The sequence below is a fragment of the Lissotriton helveticus genome, chromosome 2_2, assembly GCF_964261635.1.
Source record: "Lissotriton helveticus chromosome 2_2, aLisHel1.1, whole genome shotgun sequence".
In the NCBI taxonomy this organism is placed as follows: domain Eukaryota; kingdom Metazoa; phylum Chordata; class Amphibia; order Caudata; family Salamandridae; genus Lissotriton; species Lissotriton helveticus.
The window spans coordinates 24,523,634-24,545,777 of record NC_136060.1 but is presented as its reverse complement, the minus strand read 5'-3'; the positions used below and the strand labels follow the sequence as shown (position 1 = coordinate 24,545,777).

At 47.2% G+C, this 22,144-nt stretch overlaps 1 protein-coding gene across 1 annotated transcript in view; it reads left to right on the top strand.

Annotated features, from left to right (window-relative positions):
- The window catches only part of LOC144821717 (uncharacterized), a 714,421-nt gene that overhangs the window by 555,620 nt on the left and 136,657 nt on the right, over positions 1-22,144 (top strand). Inside the window, exon 26 of the mRNA XM_078678931.1 lies at positions 13,351-13,508. Within this exon, the coding sequence (XP_078535057.1) occupies positions 13,351-13,508 (158 nt within the window). The remainder of the gene's footprint in view (positions 1-13,350; positions 13,509-22,144) is intronic.

Below are 22,144 nucleotides of genomic sequence, written 5' to 3'. Positions count from 1 at the left end.
CTGACGGGCCCGGGTTACGCTCCTACGTGCCACGAGCGGTACCAGACCCGGAAATAATTTTGGCAGCCTACGCAGCACCCCTTCACACATTCCTACTCCCTGCTGACGAGAGGCAACAACCTCAGAACACCGGTGTCCAGGGATGGCCAACGCGACTGATTTTTCCTCGATACCTGGGCAGAGGCGCACCCGCTGATGCTGACTGCAAGGACCACAACGCACTGGGGCTACACGCTGGTAGGATAAGTAGTGAGCGACCCACTGGACTTACTGTTACATTCAGGCTCCCTTGAGCCGGTGGGGCTGACGGGCCCGGGTTACGCTCCTACGTGCCACGAGTGGTACCAGACCCGGAAATAATTTTGGCAGCCTACGCAGCACCCCTTCACACATTCCTACTCCCTGCTGACGAGAGGCAACAACCTCGAAACACCGGTGTCCAGGGATGGCCAACGCGACTGATTTTTCCTCGATACCTGGGCAGAGGCGCACCCGCTGATGCTGACTGCAAGGACCACAACGCACTGGGGCTACACGCTGGTAGGATAAGTAGTGAGCGACCCACTGGACTTACTGTTACATTCAGGCTCCCTTGAGCCGGTGGGGCTGACGGGCCCGGGTTACGCTCCTACGTGCCACGAGCGGTACCAGACCCGGAAATAATTTTGGCAGCCTACGCAGCACCCCTTCACACATTCCTACTCCCTGCTGACGAGAGGCAACAACCTCGAAACACCGGTGTCCAGGGATGGCCAACGCGACTGATTTTTCCTCGATACCTGGGCAGAGGCGCACCCGCTGATGCTGACTGCAAGGACCACAACGCACTGGGGCTACACGCTGGTAGGATAAGTAGTGAGCGACCCACTGGACTTACTGTGACATAGCAATTGGCCTGCGCCGGGCCCCCGCTCCCCGACCGGCGCAGGAGCCAACTTGAAATCGGCATTCCTTACGACCCACAGAGCTGGGGAGGCCACGTAATCAGAGACACGAAGGCTAGCTGCATCACCTTCGCTCACCGAGCAGTGGGCACCGGGGGTCCTACGGCGGTTTTGGTGGAGCCGCAGACAAGACTACGCAGCAGGCGGAGGCCCGGCGGCGAGGCACTCTCGGGCGCCGGCAGTACCCTAAGCGAGGCCGGGGTCGCGGCCTAGGGCTGGGAACGCCCGGGCCCACCCTCATCGCACAACAAGGCGGGAAGGCCCCGCTTCGCCGGTGAAACACCGGGCAGCACCGCCGAGGCACACAGGAGGGGAAACATAACCAGTGTGTTCCCCTGCCGCGGAGCCTGACCAGTGGGGGCCCCGAGAGGAGAGGTACGAAATCGGAGTCGGGCCCGGGGGGGCTTCACTAAGCCGGGCCTCCACCGACGCTCAAGTACCCCCAACGACAAGACAGGTGAGGAGCGGCGAGGGGAGCAGTGACATAGCAATCGGCAGGCACCGGGCCCTCGCTCCCCGACCAGCGCAGATGCCAGCTTGAACCCGGCATTCCTTACGACCCACAGAACCTGGGAGGCCGCGTGGTCTGAGGCACAAAGGCTAGCACCACAATTAACGAGGCACAGCCACCGAGAAAGTCCCCCACATAGCACCTGTAGTCGCCACCTACCCCTCGAGAGGGACCGCCTGGGGAAGGACACAGGGGCACGAGGAGTGGACACCGGAGCCCCGGGACCCGGCTCACCTGCACAGGAGGAACGGTGCATATTGGGGCCCCATTATGCCACCGGAGTGCTAGACAGAGCAGCGGAACACCGGAAAGCACCCCCTAGCCCCCGAAAGCCGAGAAAAGCCCACACCACCACGCTTTCTGGGAGGGTCACAGGATTGGGGCTCCATAGGAGGCGAAGACACAACCCCCACCGCGGACACTAGCATGGCGGGGCAAAGAGGGAATAAAGGTGAGCGCACCCTCCCCGAGATGTTGGGTAAAGGCCCTCCGAAAGCAGATAAAGGACACTCCTCCCCGGGCGTAGCCAAGGCTCAGCAAGAGACAAACGAAGGGGAAGTACCCATAACCAGATCTTTTCTAGAGACTCTCTTCAATTCGCTCAGGGAGGATTTCCAAACACTGAAACAAGAGGTAGCGGGGGAAGTCCAAGAGATAAGGAGAGATTTGGATGGCCTAGATGAGAGAATATCCAGCATGGAAGAAACTGCTCACGCAAGAGACGAGGAGTTCGTACAGCTGCAGCAAGAGGTGGTCAGGCTACAAGACCAACAACTCGACCTCCAGGCCCACGCCAAAGATTTAGAAAACAGGTCTCGGCGGAACAACATACGGGTCCGAGGCGTTCCACCCAAAGAAGAAGGCACTGACATCACGGGCTACTTACAGGCCTTGTTCATGAATATTCTGGGCGAGCCAGCAGACTTTCCAATCGAAATAGACAGAGCACACAGTGTAGGTCAGCCACGGCGATCGTCGGCCCCGCCTCCAGGTATACTAGCCTTCTTACCGGACTACCCGCTCAAAGAACGCATTCTCAGAGAGGCACGACAGCAACAGTCCCTGCGGTTTCGGGGACATCAAGTGGCCCTCTTCCAGGACTTATCAGCGATAACCCTCCAAAAAAGCAAGTCCTTCAAGGTTGCTACAGATTTTCTGCGGGACAAGGAAACGCCATATGCATGGGGACACCCCTTCAGACTTATCTTCTGGTGGAATGGAACCCTGCACCAATTTCGCTCGCTCCAAGAGACTTGTGCCATGCTAGGCATCACTCAACACGAGGAGAACGCGTCACCACCACGACCCGGGCGAATGCCCAGGGATGGCTGGCAGCAGGTTACACGGAGGCGGTCGTCGGGAGCAAACTTAAGACCAGACGCACGCACCATCAAGGCGGAGATGGGCAACGCCATTATTGAGGTGGCCAAAGACACCGTGCCCACAGGTTGACATGCTTTCCGGGGGGAGAACGCTTAAGCATTACTCATATCGCAGGTCCGGGGGAGGGGCAATGAGGAAGGCGATGGGGCCAGGCGTCCATCCAGGTAACCACCACAGACTTGCTCACCATGAGGCAGGGCTGGGACTATGCTTGCTAAGGGGATCTTGAGTTCAACGGGGCGGGGGGGGTTTGGGAGAGGAGGGAGGGGGGGAAGGGGAATGTTGGGGGTTTTGTGTTTGGGAGTTGGGGCTTCGGGGAGGCGGGAGGAGGGGAGGGCCTGTTGGGGCAGAGTTGGGGCTGGGGTTGGGAGTGGGATAGCGGGAGGGAACCAGTGTGCCGGGGGGTTCTCTGGGGCCGGGATGCTCATTGCGTCTTCATCGCATCCGACAGTGGGATTGCATTCATATAGCGCACGGATCACCTGACCTCCTATGTTGGACTCCAGTTTGAAGGTATTAACCCTTAATGTGAAGGGCTTGAACAACCCTGTTAAGCGGAGGGCTGTGATCTCGTACCTGGAGAACTCCGCGGCCGACATTTGTTTATTACAGGAAACCCATCTCCTGCCTAAAGACTGGCACAGAATGCGCTCACGTGCCTTCCCCCAGCAGTTCTTTTCATCTCTCCCAGCGAAAAAGGCAGGGGTGGCTATTCTGGTATCCAGGCGCTTCCGGGGCGGTGGGGGAGATAAGATGGGGGAGATCAGGGGCAGGCTGTTAGCATACACCTTTTTAGTGGGGGGCCAGCGCTTCACGATCGTCTCCCTCTACGCCCCAAATTCGGGACAGGAAGCCTTTTTAAAAGGCGCTATCTCCGAATTGCTTCAATCCTTCACTTCCCTCTTGCGCATTGGGGGGGACCTCAATCTAGTGATGGATACAAATATGGACAGGTCAGGGCACCTCAATGGGGACACCGGTGCCATTACGGCCGCCGGTAGGTAATGGCTACATGAGAGGGGCCTAGTAGATCTATGGAGGGCTACACATCCCAACACATCGCACTTCACCTTTTACTCCCACGTACACCGCACATATGCCAGGCTAGATCACTACTTAGGTTCCTCTGAACTACTTGCCACCCTCAGTGACGTGTGCATTGTACCAGCGGCCCTGTCTGATCACTCACTGCTCAGGTCTCTGAACTGGAGAGGGTTCATAGCCGCACCGGTGCTCCGCGGGTCTGGAGACAGCTGAAGGCCGCCAGAGCCCAGTTAGCTAGCCTAGATACAGATAGGGCGGAATTCGCCACTCTTCGCCTCCGTCATACCTATTACGTTGGGGGGAACAAAAGTGGACGCTTACTTGCTAGCGCCCTGAAGGCGAAAACCCAACGTTCCAAGATCTCCAGCCTCAAGGATGACTCTGGTTTAGACATCACTGGGGAGACCCAGGGTGCGGAGGCGTTCCGGACCTTCTACGCCTCTTTATATAAAGCCAACTCTGTATCACCGGAGGACGTTGGCGCCTATTTGGTATCGGCGGAGATCACGGAGCTGTCTCAAGCTAACGCGGACGCCCTAGATGCCCCTATCCGCCTGGATGAGGTGCTCGCTGCTATCTCCCGCCTTCGCCCTCTCAAATCCCCGGGGCCTGACGGCTTCTCGGCCGGATTTTACAAAACCTTCAGCCAGCTATTGGATCCTGTTCTCACCCGACTCTTCAATTCTTTCGAGGGCCCGAGTTCCATCCCCCCAGATATGCTTGCAGCCGAGATAGTGGTGCTTCCTAAGCCGGTTAAGAAGCCCACGCACTGCTCGGCGTTCCGCCCTATATCTTTACTTAACCTAGACCTAAAACTCTTTACGGGTGTCCTAGCGGCGCGTCTTGGTCCATGTTTGCCCGGGATCTTAGAACCCGACCAATCGGGCTTCGTTCCGAATCGCCAATGTAGCGATAACACTAAGCGGATACTCCATTTGATTGACAAGGCTCACTTCCAATACTTGCACTCTGCACTGCTGGCTGTTGACGCTGAGAAAGCGTATGACCGGGTCGACTGGACCTACCTACAACGAGTCCTACAGCGCTTTCGGTTAGGGGACCGCTTTCAGTCCTGGGTCGCGAGCTGCTACCACCGTCGTCAGGCTCGTGTCCGCCTAGGTGGCCTACGTTCGGGCCCTTTTGAGATCCAGCGTGGTACAAGGCAGGGGTGCCCCCTCTCGCCTCTCCTGTTCGCCCTATACGTAGAGCCCCGTGCGCAAAAGATTCGCAACAACCCCGCTATCCATGGCATTATCTTTGGCCGGGAGCCTCATGTGATCGGCCTTTACGCCGACGACATCATAGCCGCTCTGGATCGTCCGGACCGCTCTGTTCCCGCCTTCCTGGAGGAGTTAGAGTCTTTTGGAGCTGTCTCCGGCTTCAAAATCAACAGGGGGAAATCCCTCATATTGCCACTGGGCAAAAATGCTCAACCACGGGCAGACACACCCGCTTACGGGGAGGTTTATTGTTGACCGCACAACTCCCGTACTTGGGCGTTACTCTTACCTCATCTACAGAGTCGACGGTAGCTCTCAACTACGCAGCCCTCACCTCCCAAATTCGAACCGACCTCGCGCGTTGGTCCAAACAACCCCTTTTCCTGTTGGGACGTGTCGCGGCAGTGAAGATGTCGGCTCTGGCCAAAATTCTGTACATTTTTCAGACCCTCCCGGTGCTCCCTCCGGCTGCCACCATCGCGCGTCTACAAGCCGCCTTCCACCATTTTATCTGGGAAGGTAAGCGAGCACGCTTACATAAACGACTAGCATACCGGAACGCGGGCGAAGGGGGCCTTGGGTTCCCCAACCTTTTGCAGTACTTCCAGGCCTCCCAACTCCGGTACCTGGTGGAGTGGACCGGCCGGAATCCGAGAAGCGATGGTTATTTCAGGACAGGGCAATGGCCCATACATCCCTCTGATAAATTCCGTTCCTCCCCCGGCAGCATCGGCCGCGCTACCTCTTGCGATCCCCCATCACTCGTACCGTCATGCAGGTTTGGAATGCGGTCGCTGTCAAGAAGGGGTTGACAACCTTCCCCTCCCCACTTACCCCTCTCTTGGACAACCCGGAATTTCCACCAGGCAATGGCCCTCATGCATTTCCGCAATGGCGTGGTATCAGCTGCCTCTCCGCCGGCCACCTTTTTGACCTGCAGGGCTTTCTCCCCCTCTCGGACATAATTCAGGGCTACGACGTTGTCTCCCCCATCTATTTCAGTATTTCACACTTCGGTATTGGCTCACGCACCCAGACATCGCCCCCTTAGTTGGTAGACCTATGACGGACTTTGAGAAGTGGCTGGTGACAAAAGACTCGGATAGGCATCTTATTTCAGACCTCTACAAAATGCTGACGCCCCCAGCCATCTCGGGCAAAACAGCGGGCCAGAAACGCTGGGAGGCGGAATTGGGAGGGCTCTATCACCCACGGAATGGAGTTATGTATATTATAGAGCCTCTCACACCACCTGCAACACCGCAGGTAGGGAAGCAGCGATGAAGTTGGCCATGTACTGGCATCTCACTCCGGTCCGGCTCAACAAGGGTAACACGACACGTAGCGCGCTGTGCTGGAGGGGTTGCGCGGAAAGGGGTACCCTGACTCACCTCCTCTGGGAATGCTGTGAAGTCCAGGACTATTGGAAGACGGTCCTGGATGACATTGATTCTACCTTTGATACTGAAATCCCTAGATTCCCAGCCTACGCAATTCTTAGGCCTACCTAACGCACTCACCTTTCCCCTGAAGTCCCCCAGAGGTCGTCAAATGGGGATCGCCATGCAGGCTGCAACACAACATGTTCTGTCCCTTTTGGGGCTCGACTACCATGCCCACTCACACGGGATGGCTGCACAAAATCTGGTTCACCTTGGGGATGGAACGTATTCAAGCCACGCTTACACACTCCACGACTGCATACCGGAAGGTCTGGCTCCTGCTGCTTTCCCTCCTGTTCAAAGAATTTAACGAGATCACCTGCCCCAGATACCTTCGCTTACTGCGACTCACAGAGCCTACACATGACCCTTCATGATCCCATGGATAACTGCTATACTCATTCTGTGAATGCATCCGTGATTGTTTCACGAGTCCGGCACACTGGGTGGGGTGGGAAGGGTGGGGGGAACCTGGGAACGGGGGTGGAGTTCTGGTTTTTGTTCCCACAGTTTTGTTAGCTCACTACGCTTGACATTTGCAGCCTTGGCACTATACCTCTGTTGTGGCAAATGAACCTAACCTGCTATTTGCTCTGTAGAGAAGACGTACCTGTCTGTATCGACTGCCTTCTATGCCTGATGCATTTCTATCGTACTGTGATGCCTATTGTTGCTCTTAAAATCAATAAAACACATTTGAAATTAAATTGAGCGCAGTTGGACAATTTGGAAGCACTTTCCCATATGATGTTCCATTCTCCTAATGAGATGCCCTTGCCTATTTCGGTCTCCTACTTTATCATGCATTCATTGGCAGAGCTAGGTTGAATTTTTGAACACAGCCTCTTCTGATAGACTTACATAATTACACCTTTGTTAAAGAGCTCTCTCAGTGTGGATAGTAAGTTCTGATCCCATGACCTAATTCTTGTATTTATCTGGCCAGATTTGTCAGGCCAGAGAAGAAATCAGGATTAAATACTAAAGGTGTAATAAGTGCGGGGAATGATGTGAAATTACCTTTATGTGTTTTCATACCAATTATGTAGTAAGATAGTTTTACAATAGTGAGTCTGTGAGAAATTTGGATGTTGGTTGACTGGGGTTTGAACTCTGGTCAAGCAACAGCCACAACACCTTGATGAGTGAACCACAAAAAGTCATTAAATTAACCTGTGATTAACTCTGAGTGGCTTGGCATAAAAAGCAGTCAGGCTTAACTAGAGCAAATGTGTAAAGTATTTATGCAGCACACACAGTGTAATAAAGTCAAAACACAACACATAAAAAAACCAGACCAATTTAGAACAATAGAGCAAATTTTAATAAATTATTTGACACCAAAATGACGAACATCCAATCAGAAGAACAAGAGTTATGAATTTTTAATGATTTTTGTGAAAATAATGCTGAAAAGAATAAAGCACCAACTATGGATATCTGGTCTTGCTGGACTGGGTAAAAGTCTCAAGTTCAGATTGACTGTGATGGGGCACAGGTTGGCTACAGTCACTAGGTTAGGCCAGCTGAAATTTTACCTTCTCAAATCTGTACCAAGAGTCCCATTCACAGTGGAAGGGGCCGTGAGGAGCAGGGACACCGTCAGGGGATGCTGGCTGAGTAGCGCAAAGAGTAGGCTGGGCATCATGGACCTGCTTTGCTGGAGCTTAGCGTTTGCAGTCCATACGAGCGGTCGACGCTGTAGCGCAAATTGTTTAGATGATGGAGCTTCACGTTGAATAGCTGTGTCAGCTGCGCGTTCTGAGTGCAAACGGGCCTATTCACGAGCGTGAAGAGTCCAAAAGCTTGAATATAGTTCTCTGAGCCTCACCAAGGATTCAGGACCTGAGGGGCACCACTTTGGGGTCAGGAACTCACTTCAGCTGGGTTCAGGTGCTGGTGCAGGATCAATCAATCAATCAAGAAATTTATAGAGCGCGCTACTCACCCGGAGGGTCTCAAGGCGCTTGGGGGAGGGGGGTCTGCTACTGCTCGAACAGCCAGGTCTTGAGTTGCTTCCTGAAGGAGAGGTGGTCTTGGGTCTGGCAGAGGTGGATGGGGAGGGAGTTCCATGTCTTGGCTGCCAGGTAGGAGAAGGATCTTCCTCCCATGGTGGCTCTTCGGATGCGTGGAACGGCGGCGAGAGCGTGGCTGGTCGATTGAAGCTGGCGGGAGGGGGTGTAGAAGGTCAGGCGGTTGTTGAGGTACCTGGGGCCCAGGTCGTGGAGAGCCTTGTGTGCGTGGGTGAGGAGTCGGAACGTGATTCTTTTGTTGACGGGGAGCCAGTGTAGGTCTCTCAGGTGTCCGGAGATGTGGCTGTGACGGGGGATGTCCAGGATGAGTCGTGCGGAGGCGTTCTGGATGCGTTGGAGTCTTTTCTGTAGTTTGGCTGTGGTTCCGGTGTAGAGGGTGTTTCCGTAGTCCAGTCGGCTGGTGACGAGTTCCTGGGTTACCGTCTTCCTGGTATCGGTGGGGATCCATCGGAAGATCTTACGGAGCATGTGTAGGGTGTTGAAGCATGAAGATGAGACGGCGTTGACTTGTCTGGTCATCGAGAGGGAGGAGTCCAGGATGAAGCCCAGGTTGCATGCGTGGTCCGTTGGTTTGGGTGCGCTGCCCAGGGCAGGGGGCCACCAGGAGTCGTCCCAGGTGGAGGGGGATGGTCCCAGGATGAGGAATTCCGTCTTGCCTGAGTTGAGTTTCAGGCGGCTGTTCATCATCCACTTGGCAACGTCTTTCATCCCTTCGTGTAGGTTGGTTCTGGCGGTGGCTGGGTCGTTGGTGAGGGAGAGGATCAGCTGAGTGTCGTCGGCGTAGGAGATGATGTTGAGGTTGTGTTGGCGTGCGATGGCCGCGAGGGGGCTCATGTAGATGTTGAAGAGGGTGGGACTTAGTGATGATCCTTGTGGTACGCCGCAGATGACTTCGGTGGCCTCGGATCTGAACGGGGGGAGGCGGACTCTCTGGGTTCTTCCCAGGATGTGGGGGAGCCTTTCATGTCGCTGAGGCTCAGATAAGGAGGCCAGCAGACTGGTCACTATGGTAGCCATGGGTTCAAGATGAAGTTAAAGGTCAAGTTCTTCTTTCCCAAGCAAGCAGGGAGCAGGGCAAAAAGGCAGGAATTCAGCAAGGCTGCAGTAGGTCAGCAGTCCAGCAGAGTGACAGTCCTTACAGCAACACAGCAGTCATTTTTCCTGGCAGAGTATTCACTGGTCCAGATGTGTATGGAAGAGTTGGTGTCTGAGGTCATACTTTTATGTGAAGGTGGTTTTGTCACTGTGTGTTCAGAAACCACTCTTTTAAAGTGGCCGAGTTTTGTGCTTTAAGCATTTCTGTGTGTCTCTGCTGAAATATGGATTGACTGTCAGGATCTTAAAGGTGAGAGGAGCTGGGAGAGGTCTTGACCAAGGGAGGGGTTGGGATGGCAACAGGCTGCCCTGCATCTGGAGAGTAGGGGGAGGAGAAGTCCGGGAGGTGAAAAGGCCTGGGCTGGTGCTAAAAACCAATTCACCCATCTCCTGCTGAGTGATTAAGGATCCAGACCCCCAGTATCAAAGGGAGAAAGGTGACACTTGGAGGGAGGCACCCAGAACTGATTTAGGGAGGGGTCAGGCACCCCTGAGCACAAACGAACTTCAAAAACATTAAGGGGTATAACTATGAGAGCTAAAACCCCTGAACGGGGGAATGAAACAGAAATGGATTGAGACTGAAAAGGCTTAGGCCCATTCTGTGGTCAAGAGGAACCTCTGCTAAAGAAAGAACAACTGAAGAAATTACTGTGGAAAGACCAATCCTTGCTTCGTGATCTGGGGCTGGTCTGCAGTTTGCTAATCTAACCAAGGGAGAGGCTGTTGGGACTGTGCTTGGAGGCGCTGGGTCCCCGTGCTTAAAGAAGACTGTGCTTTGTGCAGTGCCTTGTAACCCCAAGGGCCTGGGGTGAGCTGGCTCCCTGTTTGGAAACACAGGAACATAAAAGTTTCCGGAGAAGTCCCAAGCAACGCGGTGTGTGCATGCTTTTGCAGCTTGAGACCCTCAGAAGTTGTGCCTTGTGATTGTGGGCACGCAGGAGTAAGCTGAGTCTCTGACGCGCAGGGTGTGTGTTGTGGTGCAGGCTAAGGCGTTGGCGAGGAGCGCCTGGTCGTTGTGTGCACGTGGAGACAAGGTGAGACTCGGACGGACAGAATGCGTGTCCTGGTGGAGCCAGGGCATTGGTGAGGTGCGCCTGGTCATTGTGTGCACCGAACAAAGAAGTGAGTCTCGGATGCGCAGAGTGCGTTTCGTGGTGCAGTCAGGGCATTGGTGATGTGCACCGGGAGTAGAGGTGAGACTCGGACACGCAGAGTGAATGTCGTGGTGCATCCAGGGCATTGGTGAGGAGCGCCTGGTCATCGTGTGCACCGGGAGAAGAGGTGAGACTCGGACGCACCGGGTGCGTGTTGAGGTGCAAGCAGAGGCATTGGTGAAGAGCGCCAATTCATTGTGAGCACCAGAGAAGAGGCAAGTCTTGGACGCTCAGAGTACACGTCGAGGTGCAACCAGAGGCACTGGTGAGGAGTGCCTAGGTAGTGTGTGCACCGAATTCGAAGTAAGTCTCCACAGTGCTGAGGGCAGGTCTCGGTGTTCACTGAGACAGCTGGAAGGAGGGCCAGGTTATTGGTCCCTCGGAGTGAAACAGCAGCAGCCCGGACCGGCAGCCCCGGAGGAGCTGAGCTCCGTCCCAAGCTCGCTGTACCCATTGACGGAGTTTTGGATCAAGGCCCAAGTCGCTGAAGGAGGAGAGTGGGGTCGCACCCAACCAAGTAACGTGGATCACCACCTGGGGTGGAGTGCGAGCCTGGGTGGGCATTTTCTTGGCCTCTCTCTTCTGTCAGTTGCACGAGCCTGTTGCTTCGGCTCAAATCTCAACCCCGCCAGTACTGGGGCCGGAGTGAGAAGCGGTACTTTTGTGTCATCATTGATCCATATTGGAGGCACTGTTAATGGAGCACCTAAACTGTCGTATTACACTTTGCATTATTGCTGCTAACTAACTATCGTATGACGCCTGACCTCATTTGTGCCTGAGGAACTACTTGCTTGGTGTGCTACACACTGCATTATTTTTCCCTTGTAGAGTACATGATTGTAACATGGCGCATTGCATTATTTCTTCATCACACAGTACCTGATTATACTGTGGCGCAGTGTATTATTTCTTTATTGCACAGCACATGATTGTAGCGTGATATATTGCTTTGTTTCTTCCTGGTACAGGGCATGCTGGTAGTGATACACATTGCATTATTCCTTATATTGTAAAGTACATGATTGTGGCGCTACGTATGGCATTGTTTCTCTGTTGCACAGTACAAGAGAATATTGTTACACATTGCAGTATTTCATTTTCTTTTGCAACGTGTGTGATTCTAGCAATACGACTTGCCTAACCTTTTGGAAACGGTTAGAAGTGAGCTTAACTGTTGGTTAGAGGCTGTAGTTGGGATTAGAACCTACCAACCCACCGGAAGGAATACTACCCATTCTTATATGTTGGTTTTGTATTGTGTGGTCATGTCGTATAACTTCTTATATAAAGATTATACTCATTTTATAAAAACTCGTGTGGAATTTGGAGTTGGAGATAAGCCTGGCTGCTCGTGCCACGCTACTAAGGGGGTGAGCAAGGCCATCTCAGACGGTGTCGTTACTTAGCCTAACGTTGAAACGAGGGGTCGGGGACTCACGCTTCCAGCATTTGGTGGCGGCGGTGAGGGATAAGGACCCCCCACACTTCCCCTGGTGGGTTGTTCCCTAGCTATTGTCAGGGTCCCTCTTATGTTTATGTAACCCCCCACTTCCAACACTCACCCATCATTAAACAATTAACTTTATTTCCCACCCCACTATACACTGTTTCCAACAGGCAGATAACTTAATGTACATAATGTACAATCTCACATCAATAATGAAAATGCGTGTGTCCACATACTTTCTCACTATTTGCTTTAGTTCTCATTAACCCTTCCCACAAGTGATGGCGTGGTGGAAGTTAAGGTCGAGTCTGGACTGCCAGTATGGGAGCAAAAGTTAAGGTCATAGGTCGTCATTCCATATTCACTTTTGCTAGGTGGAAACGAGATGCACTGCTTGTTTTCCTTTCTTTCTTCTCAAGGTTTGTATGCATAGGCAGAGTTGGGGAGTGACTTGTACTGCACATTGGCTCTGATAGCTCCTCACATTTTTTAAAAATCTTTAGTAGTTTCAGATGCATTTTCTTTTCCACTAATTTAAGAAAATACACTGAATGACAGATAGGTCACTGTGCCCGTAGTTTCATATTTATGCACGATAAAATGTTCCTATGGTAAATTCCATGTTAGTTCAAAAAGTGACATGTTTTCGGACCAAATATACCACTTTAGATCCTTTTGAGAAATCTACCAAAAATTCAGCATTGTGAAGGTTTAATACTTTAAACTCGGTTTATCCCAGGTCTAGGGCTCAATGGTCAGGGAAGGTAAAAGTGATAAAGTGTCCATTAGTGAGGCTTCTTATGTGAGAAAGACGTGCACACTGCACCCACATCCGATTAGTAAATGGTATATAATAAGATGAGCGATCTTACGTTTTATGTTCTCAGTCATAGATAATTGCGGTAACAAATGAATGACTAACAAACAAGCTTTAGCTCTTCATGTTCATTGAAGGTTAAGTTACTTTAATTATTTGTACAGCTGAATTGTATGAATGATATATTTTGCAAGAATGTAAAGTACTTTGGTTAAGTGTTTACAGGAAAATGATACGTGGCCTTGCCTTTTCAGAGACCATTTTGTAATCTGGAACCTTGATACTGGATTTATCAAAGAGCGGATCAGGGCGGATTACAAAGATAGGCCCTCCTTGCGAAATGGACCTACTGACCAAGATCACCCAATTCCAGAGGCTCATGCAAGAAGGAGGAAAGCAAAAGACAGTACAGGTATATATGTGTCTGTATGTATATATATGTATGTGTGTGTAGATGTGTGCGTGTGTATATGTGTGAGCATGTGTGTGTATATATATATATATGTGTGTGTATATATATATATATATATATATATATACACACACACACACATATATATATATATATAAATATTAATGTTTGCATTTGTATACCACTCGTTCACCACAATGCATTAATACATTTTACCGAAAGCTAGTATTTGCGAAAGATTAATTGACAATGAACCAGTGTATCAGTAATATGTCAACAGTCACAGTGGGGGCATTAAATTGGTTGGGCACCACATCCAGTATAATCTGTAACAGTACTTCAGCACTGCAATAGGAACAGCTGATGGTATGATATTATAACAGTTTGAAATTGGTTAAAATACTTAGTTTAATTGAGGATTGGCTCATTCAGGTGTAAATGGAAGAGGTGAGTTTCAGCAATTTCTTGAATGTCAGGAAAGATGGTGCTGTTCCTAGATCTGCAGGCAGCTAATTCCATAAGGACACTGCTGCACCAAAGAACGATTTATTTTGCATGTGATATGTTTTAAATGTTGATGTTTAGTAGAATATTAAGGATCCACGTTTCAGGACATTTTGTCCTCCTATCGTGTTAAGTAGTTCAGCTGAGTAAGGGGAAGAATTTAGATGGATGCCTTTGCAGTTGTGTCACCCCATTTTGAAATTGATCCTTGCTGTGATGGGAAGTCAATGTAATCCATTAAGGATGGGTGGGATAGAAATATATTTTCCTAACAAAAACCGTAGATGAGTGGTTGAGTGAAGTGCTGCTTTGATGGAAGCCTGTGAGGATTGTGGAATACCAAACAGGATGACATCTCTAGAATCAAGTCAAGAAAAGTACAATTTGTTGATTTGATTTTTAGGTAGACTGGAGGAGGAGTGTTTGAAGTGAAGTAGATGGAAGTTAGAAAACTTGGTGATTCCACTCATCTATGGAATGAGGTATAGAACACTCCTTTGAGGATATCTGTCAAGTTTAGGTCAAATATGTTTCTGTGTATGCAGGGAAAAAGCATAAATGTCCCCTTTAGAGACAGGAAGTTGTGAGATATCCAGAATTTAAGTATGGTAAGAATGTGGTGAAAGGTGAGGATGACCTGTACAGACGAGGTTTTGATGTAGAGTTCTATATAATCTGCCTTCAAATGTATCCGTTTCTCCAAGTCACTGGGAGTCTGCAGTATGTTTTCCCACATAAAAAAGGTAATTGTCTTTGGAAATATGTTTCTTCTGTTGTCTACAGTAGCTATTCAGCTACACTGTGCAACAGATTGTCCACAAAGAATTCGGTGCCTTAGCATTATTTAGTATAAATATACCAATCTGCAAGGTTATGATTAGACAAAGCAAGCCACAGAAGCATGTGCCCTGTCTCCCCAGTTTCTTTTAAACGTCTCCCCTTGCCAGTCACACAAGGACGATTTACATAGGAGCTCATATTTACCAAATCTCTAGTACCATGTATGTTAAATTATGTAAATCATTGGCAACCTTGAACTCTGGTCCACTGACTCACTGAATTTTCCCTTGCCCATTCAAGGAACTGTTAAAAACATATATATTTTACCACAATGTGACATCATTTGGTCTGTTTGGTTATCTAGTTCTATGACATTACTGTAGACAAACGCTGTAGAGATTACCTTTAGAATAATATAATGTATAACCAGTCAATTTGATCAAATTGCGTTTCCTTAAAACTGTTTCAGTATTTTTGTATGTACTTCCAGTATAGTTATGCTCTAGTTATGAACTGTATATATTTCATTCATGGTGAATCCAGAACAACTTTTTTATTAGCTTTTTATTGTGATCATTTGGTGTTACTCATCAGAATATAGAATATATTTTAAAAAAAACAGTGGAACAATAGATAAGGAGCAAAACATTTATAAAAAAATTAATAATCAATAGTATTGACTTCGACTATTGTCCATTCGGACGTGTCCATACATTATACTTCGAAATTAACTTGTTTATTGGTGTCGACCAACACATTCCAGAGACTGTCTTTCTAGTACCCTGAACTTCATAAATCCAGCAACAATCTTGTCCATGCTTAGTACTTCATAATTGTACTTTTGCTGTTAGCACATATTAATTATGTTTCTTCTGTTTTCATCATCCTGGAAAAAGATCTTTCAAGAAAAATGTCCATGTTGCCAAATCTTCAGTTTGCCATTCTTCCTAACGTATGATAACCTTATTCCTTCCACTGTAGACCAATCATTGACATCCTCTAACCATTCCAAAATAGCATGTGGCTCTGAACACATCAGTTTAATAGCAATTCTGTCTTGAGCTAGTAAAATTGATTTCTTTTTCATTTTATTATTCGTTTTAAAAGTATATCTACCCAGTAGACACATTTTGGAAACTGTACATTGATACCTACTACAACCTCAAATCACTCTGAAATATTTAACTGTATGTGGACAACTCCATACCATATGATAGAAATTCTCATCCCCTAACTCCATTTAGAACACTTATCATGTTTGGTGTTATTTATTTATTTTTAGCATGATTGGTGTTGAGTAGTTTCGTTGTGATATATGGAAAGGCAATAGTTTGACTATTGCACTATTAGGTGTGGTCACCACCATCCTTCAGACCTTATCCCATTCTTCTGCGGTGGTTTTCCTTATACAGTCCCTTGTTTTAGCATTATGTTGTTTAGTCTGTGCATGCTCCCACAGGTGCGCAATTCATTTTTTTTATTTGTAGCCATGTCTACTATTATCGGAAGCGTTTCGGACGTTTTATATCCCAGGTTTCCATCCCCAGCCTGCCACTGTGTAAAAACTGTGTAGTGGCCACTTGAAACATTTGTTGGCTTCCTCAAGTGTAAATAGTTTGCCATTTGAGAAAAGATCCCCCCTTTTCATCATCACCTCCCACTGTTCAGGACGTGGGCTCCCCAGGGTTTGGTGAATATCAGAGAGAACTCATCTAGGACAGCACTTATAAGAATATTAGCAAAATGAGTCCGCAAGATGATGAATAGAAGTGATTGTGGCTCATATGGATGATTATGCTGGTTAGTTCATGTGGATGAGGTGGGCTCACCATGGTGGTAGGGAAGTGGAAAGTGTGCACAAGGCTCACGAGGGAGGGGAAATAGCTTTGCTCACATAATCACGGAGAAGGCCTCTCTAAGGCCATGGAGAGAGGGCTGGTCAGGCCAAAGCCATGGAGAGAGGACTGGTCTTGCTGAGGTCATTACAAGGGGACAGACATCAACAGGTTCACGGGGAATGCATGAAACTTTACAATGGTGATGGGAGAGGGAATTTTTCACTTGAGTCGTTGGGAGAAGAGAGGTTTTACAAGCCTAGTGGGCAGTAGTCAATGGTGAGGAAGTTGTTCTGTGCTGCAAATGATTCTGAAATAATGGCAAGCAGTGACACCGGGTGACTGATGTCCTCGTGTGACTTTGCCAGCACTTGTGTTATACTGACCTGGAAACAATTATTTAGAAGGCTGATAAAATATGGAAGGAAGGCTGAAAGCCTGAACTGGTGTTAAGGGTTATTATATATCGAATAATGATTGCATGAACAGAGCTGAACTGAGATGTCATAACATGTGACTTTTGGTCATAAGAATGTGTGTGCGCAAGAGAAAATATCACAAATTTTAGGACATAAGTTGTTATTTTATTCAGTGTGAAAAGATATGTGCAGTAGCAGGTTTTGTAGCCTGACATTGCTGTGTTGCGAATTTTATAAGCAATATAATATGTTTGCTATTATAGTTAACTGTTTTTGGAAATGCACTTGCTGAGGGGTTTGGTCCCTTTTTGTCCCCTTTGACTCTGATCTTTTCAGGGAGTTTGAGTAATAAAGGAGTTAGGTTTCATTTCAAATTCACAAATACAGCATAGCCTATTTGGCTATACAGTAAAGCTCAAAGTCGGGAAGCCAGCTTAAAGATAGATGTATCATAAATTCAAAGCCTAAGTAATATAAATCAGTCTCAGAAACCTTGCATAGAAATACAGAATTATCAAAGGACTTCAAATTCTGTGAACAAAATTAATTCTCAATAGTAAATAACCAAGGAGAACATCAGTAGCAGTGGTACAAGGTAAAGGAAACACAGCTGAATGAGAAGTTTGAAAAGTCCGATCCTCCTGTCTATGATGCATAAAGAGTTCTAATTTCCCAATTAAACTTTACTGAAAATGCTAAACTAGGTTCAATCAGATCCATAAAATGAAGACAAAGGTATCAGTGAGAAGCTTCAGTAGAAGTTTCTAAAAATAAGTATTGCATAGCATAACGTGATACAATGAGAATAAAGCATAGAATGTAAGGCACAGAGGTCTAAACCTCTCCTATCCTAAAGAAGTCTCAGCATAGTGTGTGTACAAAGCCACAGAATGTTGCCTAGGTATACCCCCAAAGATCCTCCTGATTTATTGTTGTGGAACCAATTAAAGACCTTCTTCAAACAATAATCTCTTTGGCAAAACACGCTCATAACTCCTTCTTCTTTGATGTATGTTTTGAAAACACATCTGATTTAGTGATCAGAGATCGCTACATGTTCATAAACATAGGCCCATTTACACTACCCAACTAATCCCTTCATGCTGGCGTTCAGTGTGATGTAAGTTTATACCCAATTTACCAAAGTACAATACAGAACCTATATTTCTCCTTTCAATTTGTATATGACTATGACGATGAATTGTATTAGTTGAGAAGTTGATGACAATAATTATGTATCTATCAATAACTTCTAAATAATAACAGACTCAGTAGGTAATTTATAATGTTTATCGTAAATAATGTAAAATAAAATGCTTATCAAGTACAGTCATACAAATGCAAATTATAGATTATCACGGAGAGAAAACATTAGCAATGTATAGGAACAAACTCATAACAAAATAAACAGTGCATTGAAGGAGTAGATAGGTGAAGAGAGAAAAGTTTCAGAGACAAAATACTTTTGCAAATGATTATACAAATTCATGAGATTATATATACTAACCCAAGTAAGAATCAGGGAAATCTACCCTGCTGGCCAAAAAGGCCAGAAGGTCACTCGAGAAGAGTCGAGCAGCAAAGATTAAGTCAGGAATCAGGAAACAGGTAGGCCTCTATCTGGAAACAGCAAACCGATGACAGTGACGATCTCCCGCTAGCTAAACACCAGCCAACCCTAAAACCACACCCCCAGGGCACCTCAGTAATACCCTAAAACTAAAATGTCCAACCCACATTTGTTTCAATATCTTAATAAACACTTTCTATCATTGGCTAAAAATTGGGGTGTTCTGTCTCACCACTCTCATCGTGATCACTTTATTCACTGTTTTATTGTTTTAGACTTTCAGCATTACAACAGATCCTTCTCAAGAAACAATTATGAATACAATCATAGTACATATTTCTTTCAGTTCCCTTCATGTTGCAAGTCTCTACGCTTTCATTGTTAGCTACTGCCATCTCATGAAGGAAGTTGCACGCTTCCACTTGTTTATCAGTACTTCTTTTCCTTAGGCTTGGCAGACACACAGCACATCACAAAGGTCGTTTTCATGCCTTTGCGTTCTCTCTTTTCATTCAAAGCTCGTTTTAATTCATTTAATTTCTTTCAGCAAATATTAACCCCAAACTGACATGCAGGAAAGTAGGGCCATGCTTTTATTTTCTAGAGAAAATAAACAAAAACATGTATTATTTTCACGAAATGAAATGTCATTGCGCATCATCCCAACTTAGCACTATCCCATGCACAACCCATGTTATCCCTAGCAAAATATTATTAACGTGCACAAAAGCAGCATTAGTCTTCTTTATTTTTCTGAAAGCCAAAAAACACTTGTGGCCTAATTTTAATGCATTAGTACAAGCTCCAGTTTGACACATGTGCAAAAGCATTTCCCCTTATTATAACATTTATTAATAAAAATCTTTACAGCACACTGTTAATGTATGTTTCTGAGGGTTCAATTCGAGCAGGTTTTATTTACGCAAAACCCTGCTCCATCAAATCCATAACCCTTTCTTCTTTGATCCACATAGTTCGAGGCGAACTTGAATTGATGGCTTCAATCCACACGGACAGTAAGCCTCCCTCCTGGGCGTAATTTCTTTTGCTCTGGAGTTTAGGCTTTATGCAGAAGGCACTGTGAGTTTTTCACAGTGCATGTCGGTGAGTTAAATTAACTTTAAAAAAAAAGTCCATTACCTACTGCCTCGTGTTTGGTACTAATTTTCTTGCACTTGGCAGTTGGTGGCTCCCCTCTACCAATCCTGGTGCTGCTCTTATGCTGCACAGGCAGCATGAGAGAAGCACCAGGATTGACTGGAGTGTAGTGGTTCAACACTACTTTAAGCACTGGGGGCCTATGCTTGCTTCCCAACCAGCTTCCTAAGACAGCTCAGTTTGAATTGTAAAGTGCGCATGTCAGGATGACCTTAGCAAGCCTGCCAGCCAAAGTGACATGCGCACTTTAAACTGAAGTGGACAATGTTCCTCCCTACTGCTGCCCCCCCCCCAGACTCGGTTGCTGCCAGCATGAAAAATAAAATGGTAATAAATGTGTTTTATTACCATTTTATTTTTCATTTTTCTTACACTGATAGTGGAAGGGCGACGCTCCTCCGCCCTCGGGGAGACACTTTCTCCGGTACCAGGTAAAATCCGACTCCACTGAGTCAGAATTTACCGGGTGCGATAAATACCACTTAATTACAAGTTTTCCTCCAATAATGAGGAATAACATTCAGATTTTGGTGCTTACCACACCAAAAATCGAATGTCCTGGCATTTACCAGGTAACTTTCCACCAATAAACATTGGCAGGCTTGACATGCTGAAATTATTCCGAGGTTACACTATCTCAGTAGTCAGGATTCCGATATCTGTGCTAACAGAAGTTATTACACATGTTGAAATTTACCAACCCAACCATAATGGGGGCCTATGTATTTGTATATCCCGTCTTTCTCGCATAACAAACCGATGCAGCTCTCACTTTTGCTCAAATACTCCAATGTGCAGCAAATGGAGTTAGGCTGATTTTCAGATATCTCCTCGCTACGCCAATATCACTTTTCACTCCCACCTTGTTGACCCCGTCTTTATTGGCCTAGCATAACCTTCTCCCTCTCCATGTTGAAGGTGATACTTGACATCTTTCCATTTGCCCGGTGAGACCAGTTGCTAATTATAATGCTTCTAAAATATGACCAGGACTGCACAATTCTGTCCATAGTGCTGATTAGATGCATCCTTGGCTGCTTCAATACGCCATTGGTGCTTGTGAAATAGTCTATAGGAGCACAATGTGCTGATGAAGTTGCAACCAGGACCGGCAATCAAAAACCAATGTATACAATGTAGAGATTTTTGTTCTTGTTTCCACTTCAATATAACATGCTGCCATAAATGTATCCCTCCTTGAATGAAGTCTTGCTACTTGCTTGACTGGTGAAGTTTGAGCTCCTTGAAAATGCTCAGGTAACTTAATTCACTGTGCCTAAAATGACATATGCATCCTACTCTGTGTATACCAGAGTTAGCATCATTTCAACACAGTGTTCCACTTCCCCACAAGCTCTGCCATTGGGTGTGTCACGTGTAGTTAGTTACACTGCTGAATATGGTGACAGACCATCCACCTTGTTGGGGTGGCTGGTCTTTTCAGAGGTGACGGCACCAAGAAAGACGGTCATGCAGCTCTTGGCAGTCTTCCTTGCAGTGAGCTAACAAGTATCCCAAGCATACTGGAAAAGTCTCCAAACATGCCATCCAAGTTTAGTATTTGAATTGTATAATCCTCTTAAGAGGTACATTTGCATTACATTGCATTGCAGTACCCCTCTATGCACACAGGATGGCGGATGTTTCATCATGGTAGAATTGCCATTATTGAGTTATCCTTTGTGGTGACTCTCTTCATAGAAGCGGGACCAACCTCAATGGAAAACCAGTTGTTGGCATGGCAGCCATTGGGTAATAAAGTCAATCTTTCTCTGGTATTTGGGTGAAGGTAAGTCTCCTGCCCAATAGTGAATTCACTTAACTTAATTGAGACTGTGGGAGTTTATCCATATCATGGATACAAGTCTGTGACCCTTGTCCCCACTGAGGCAAACACTGTTGTGGTAGGTAATACAGTAAGCAAATACAGATCATTGCAGGTGCAGTAGTTACCTAATGGTTTTAACCTCCTAGTTATATGGTCCACACCTTGCAATGCGCGATAGTGCAGTAATACCACATGCTTTCCCACCTTCCGAGCACCAAAACTCAGAATGTTGCGGCATTTCTCTCCACAACTTTTACCAGGTTTAACTAGTTGAACTTGTAGGGGCTGGAAAGTGTCGTAGTTTTGCACTAGCTGTAATTCTAGCTGTGAGTGTAAAAATAGAAATAATTATTGCAAAAAAGAGATTTGTAAATATATAGACATAAGCGTACATAGATAAAGATGAAATGTGGGGTGGGGCCATGACTCACATGAGGCAAAGTCTCGAGTGGGTATTTATTTATGAAGTTTTACATAGCGCTTTAATCTCCCTAAATGGTGCTAATAAATAGCATGTGCATACAGGGTTTATGCCATGCCAT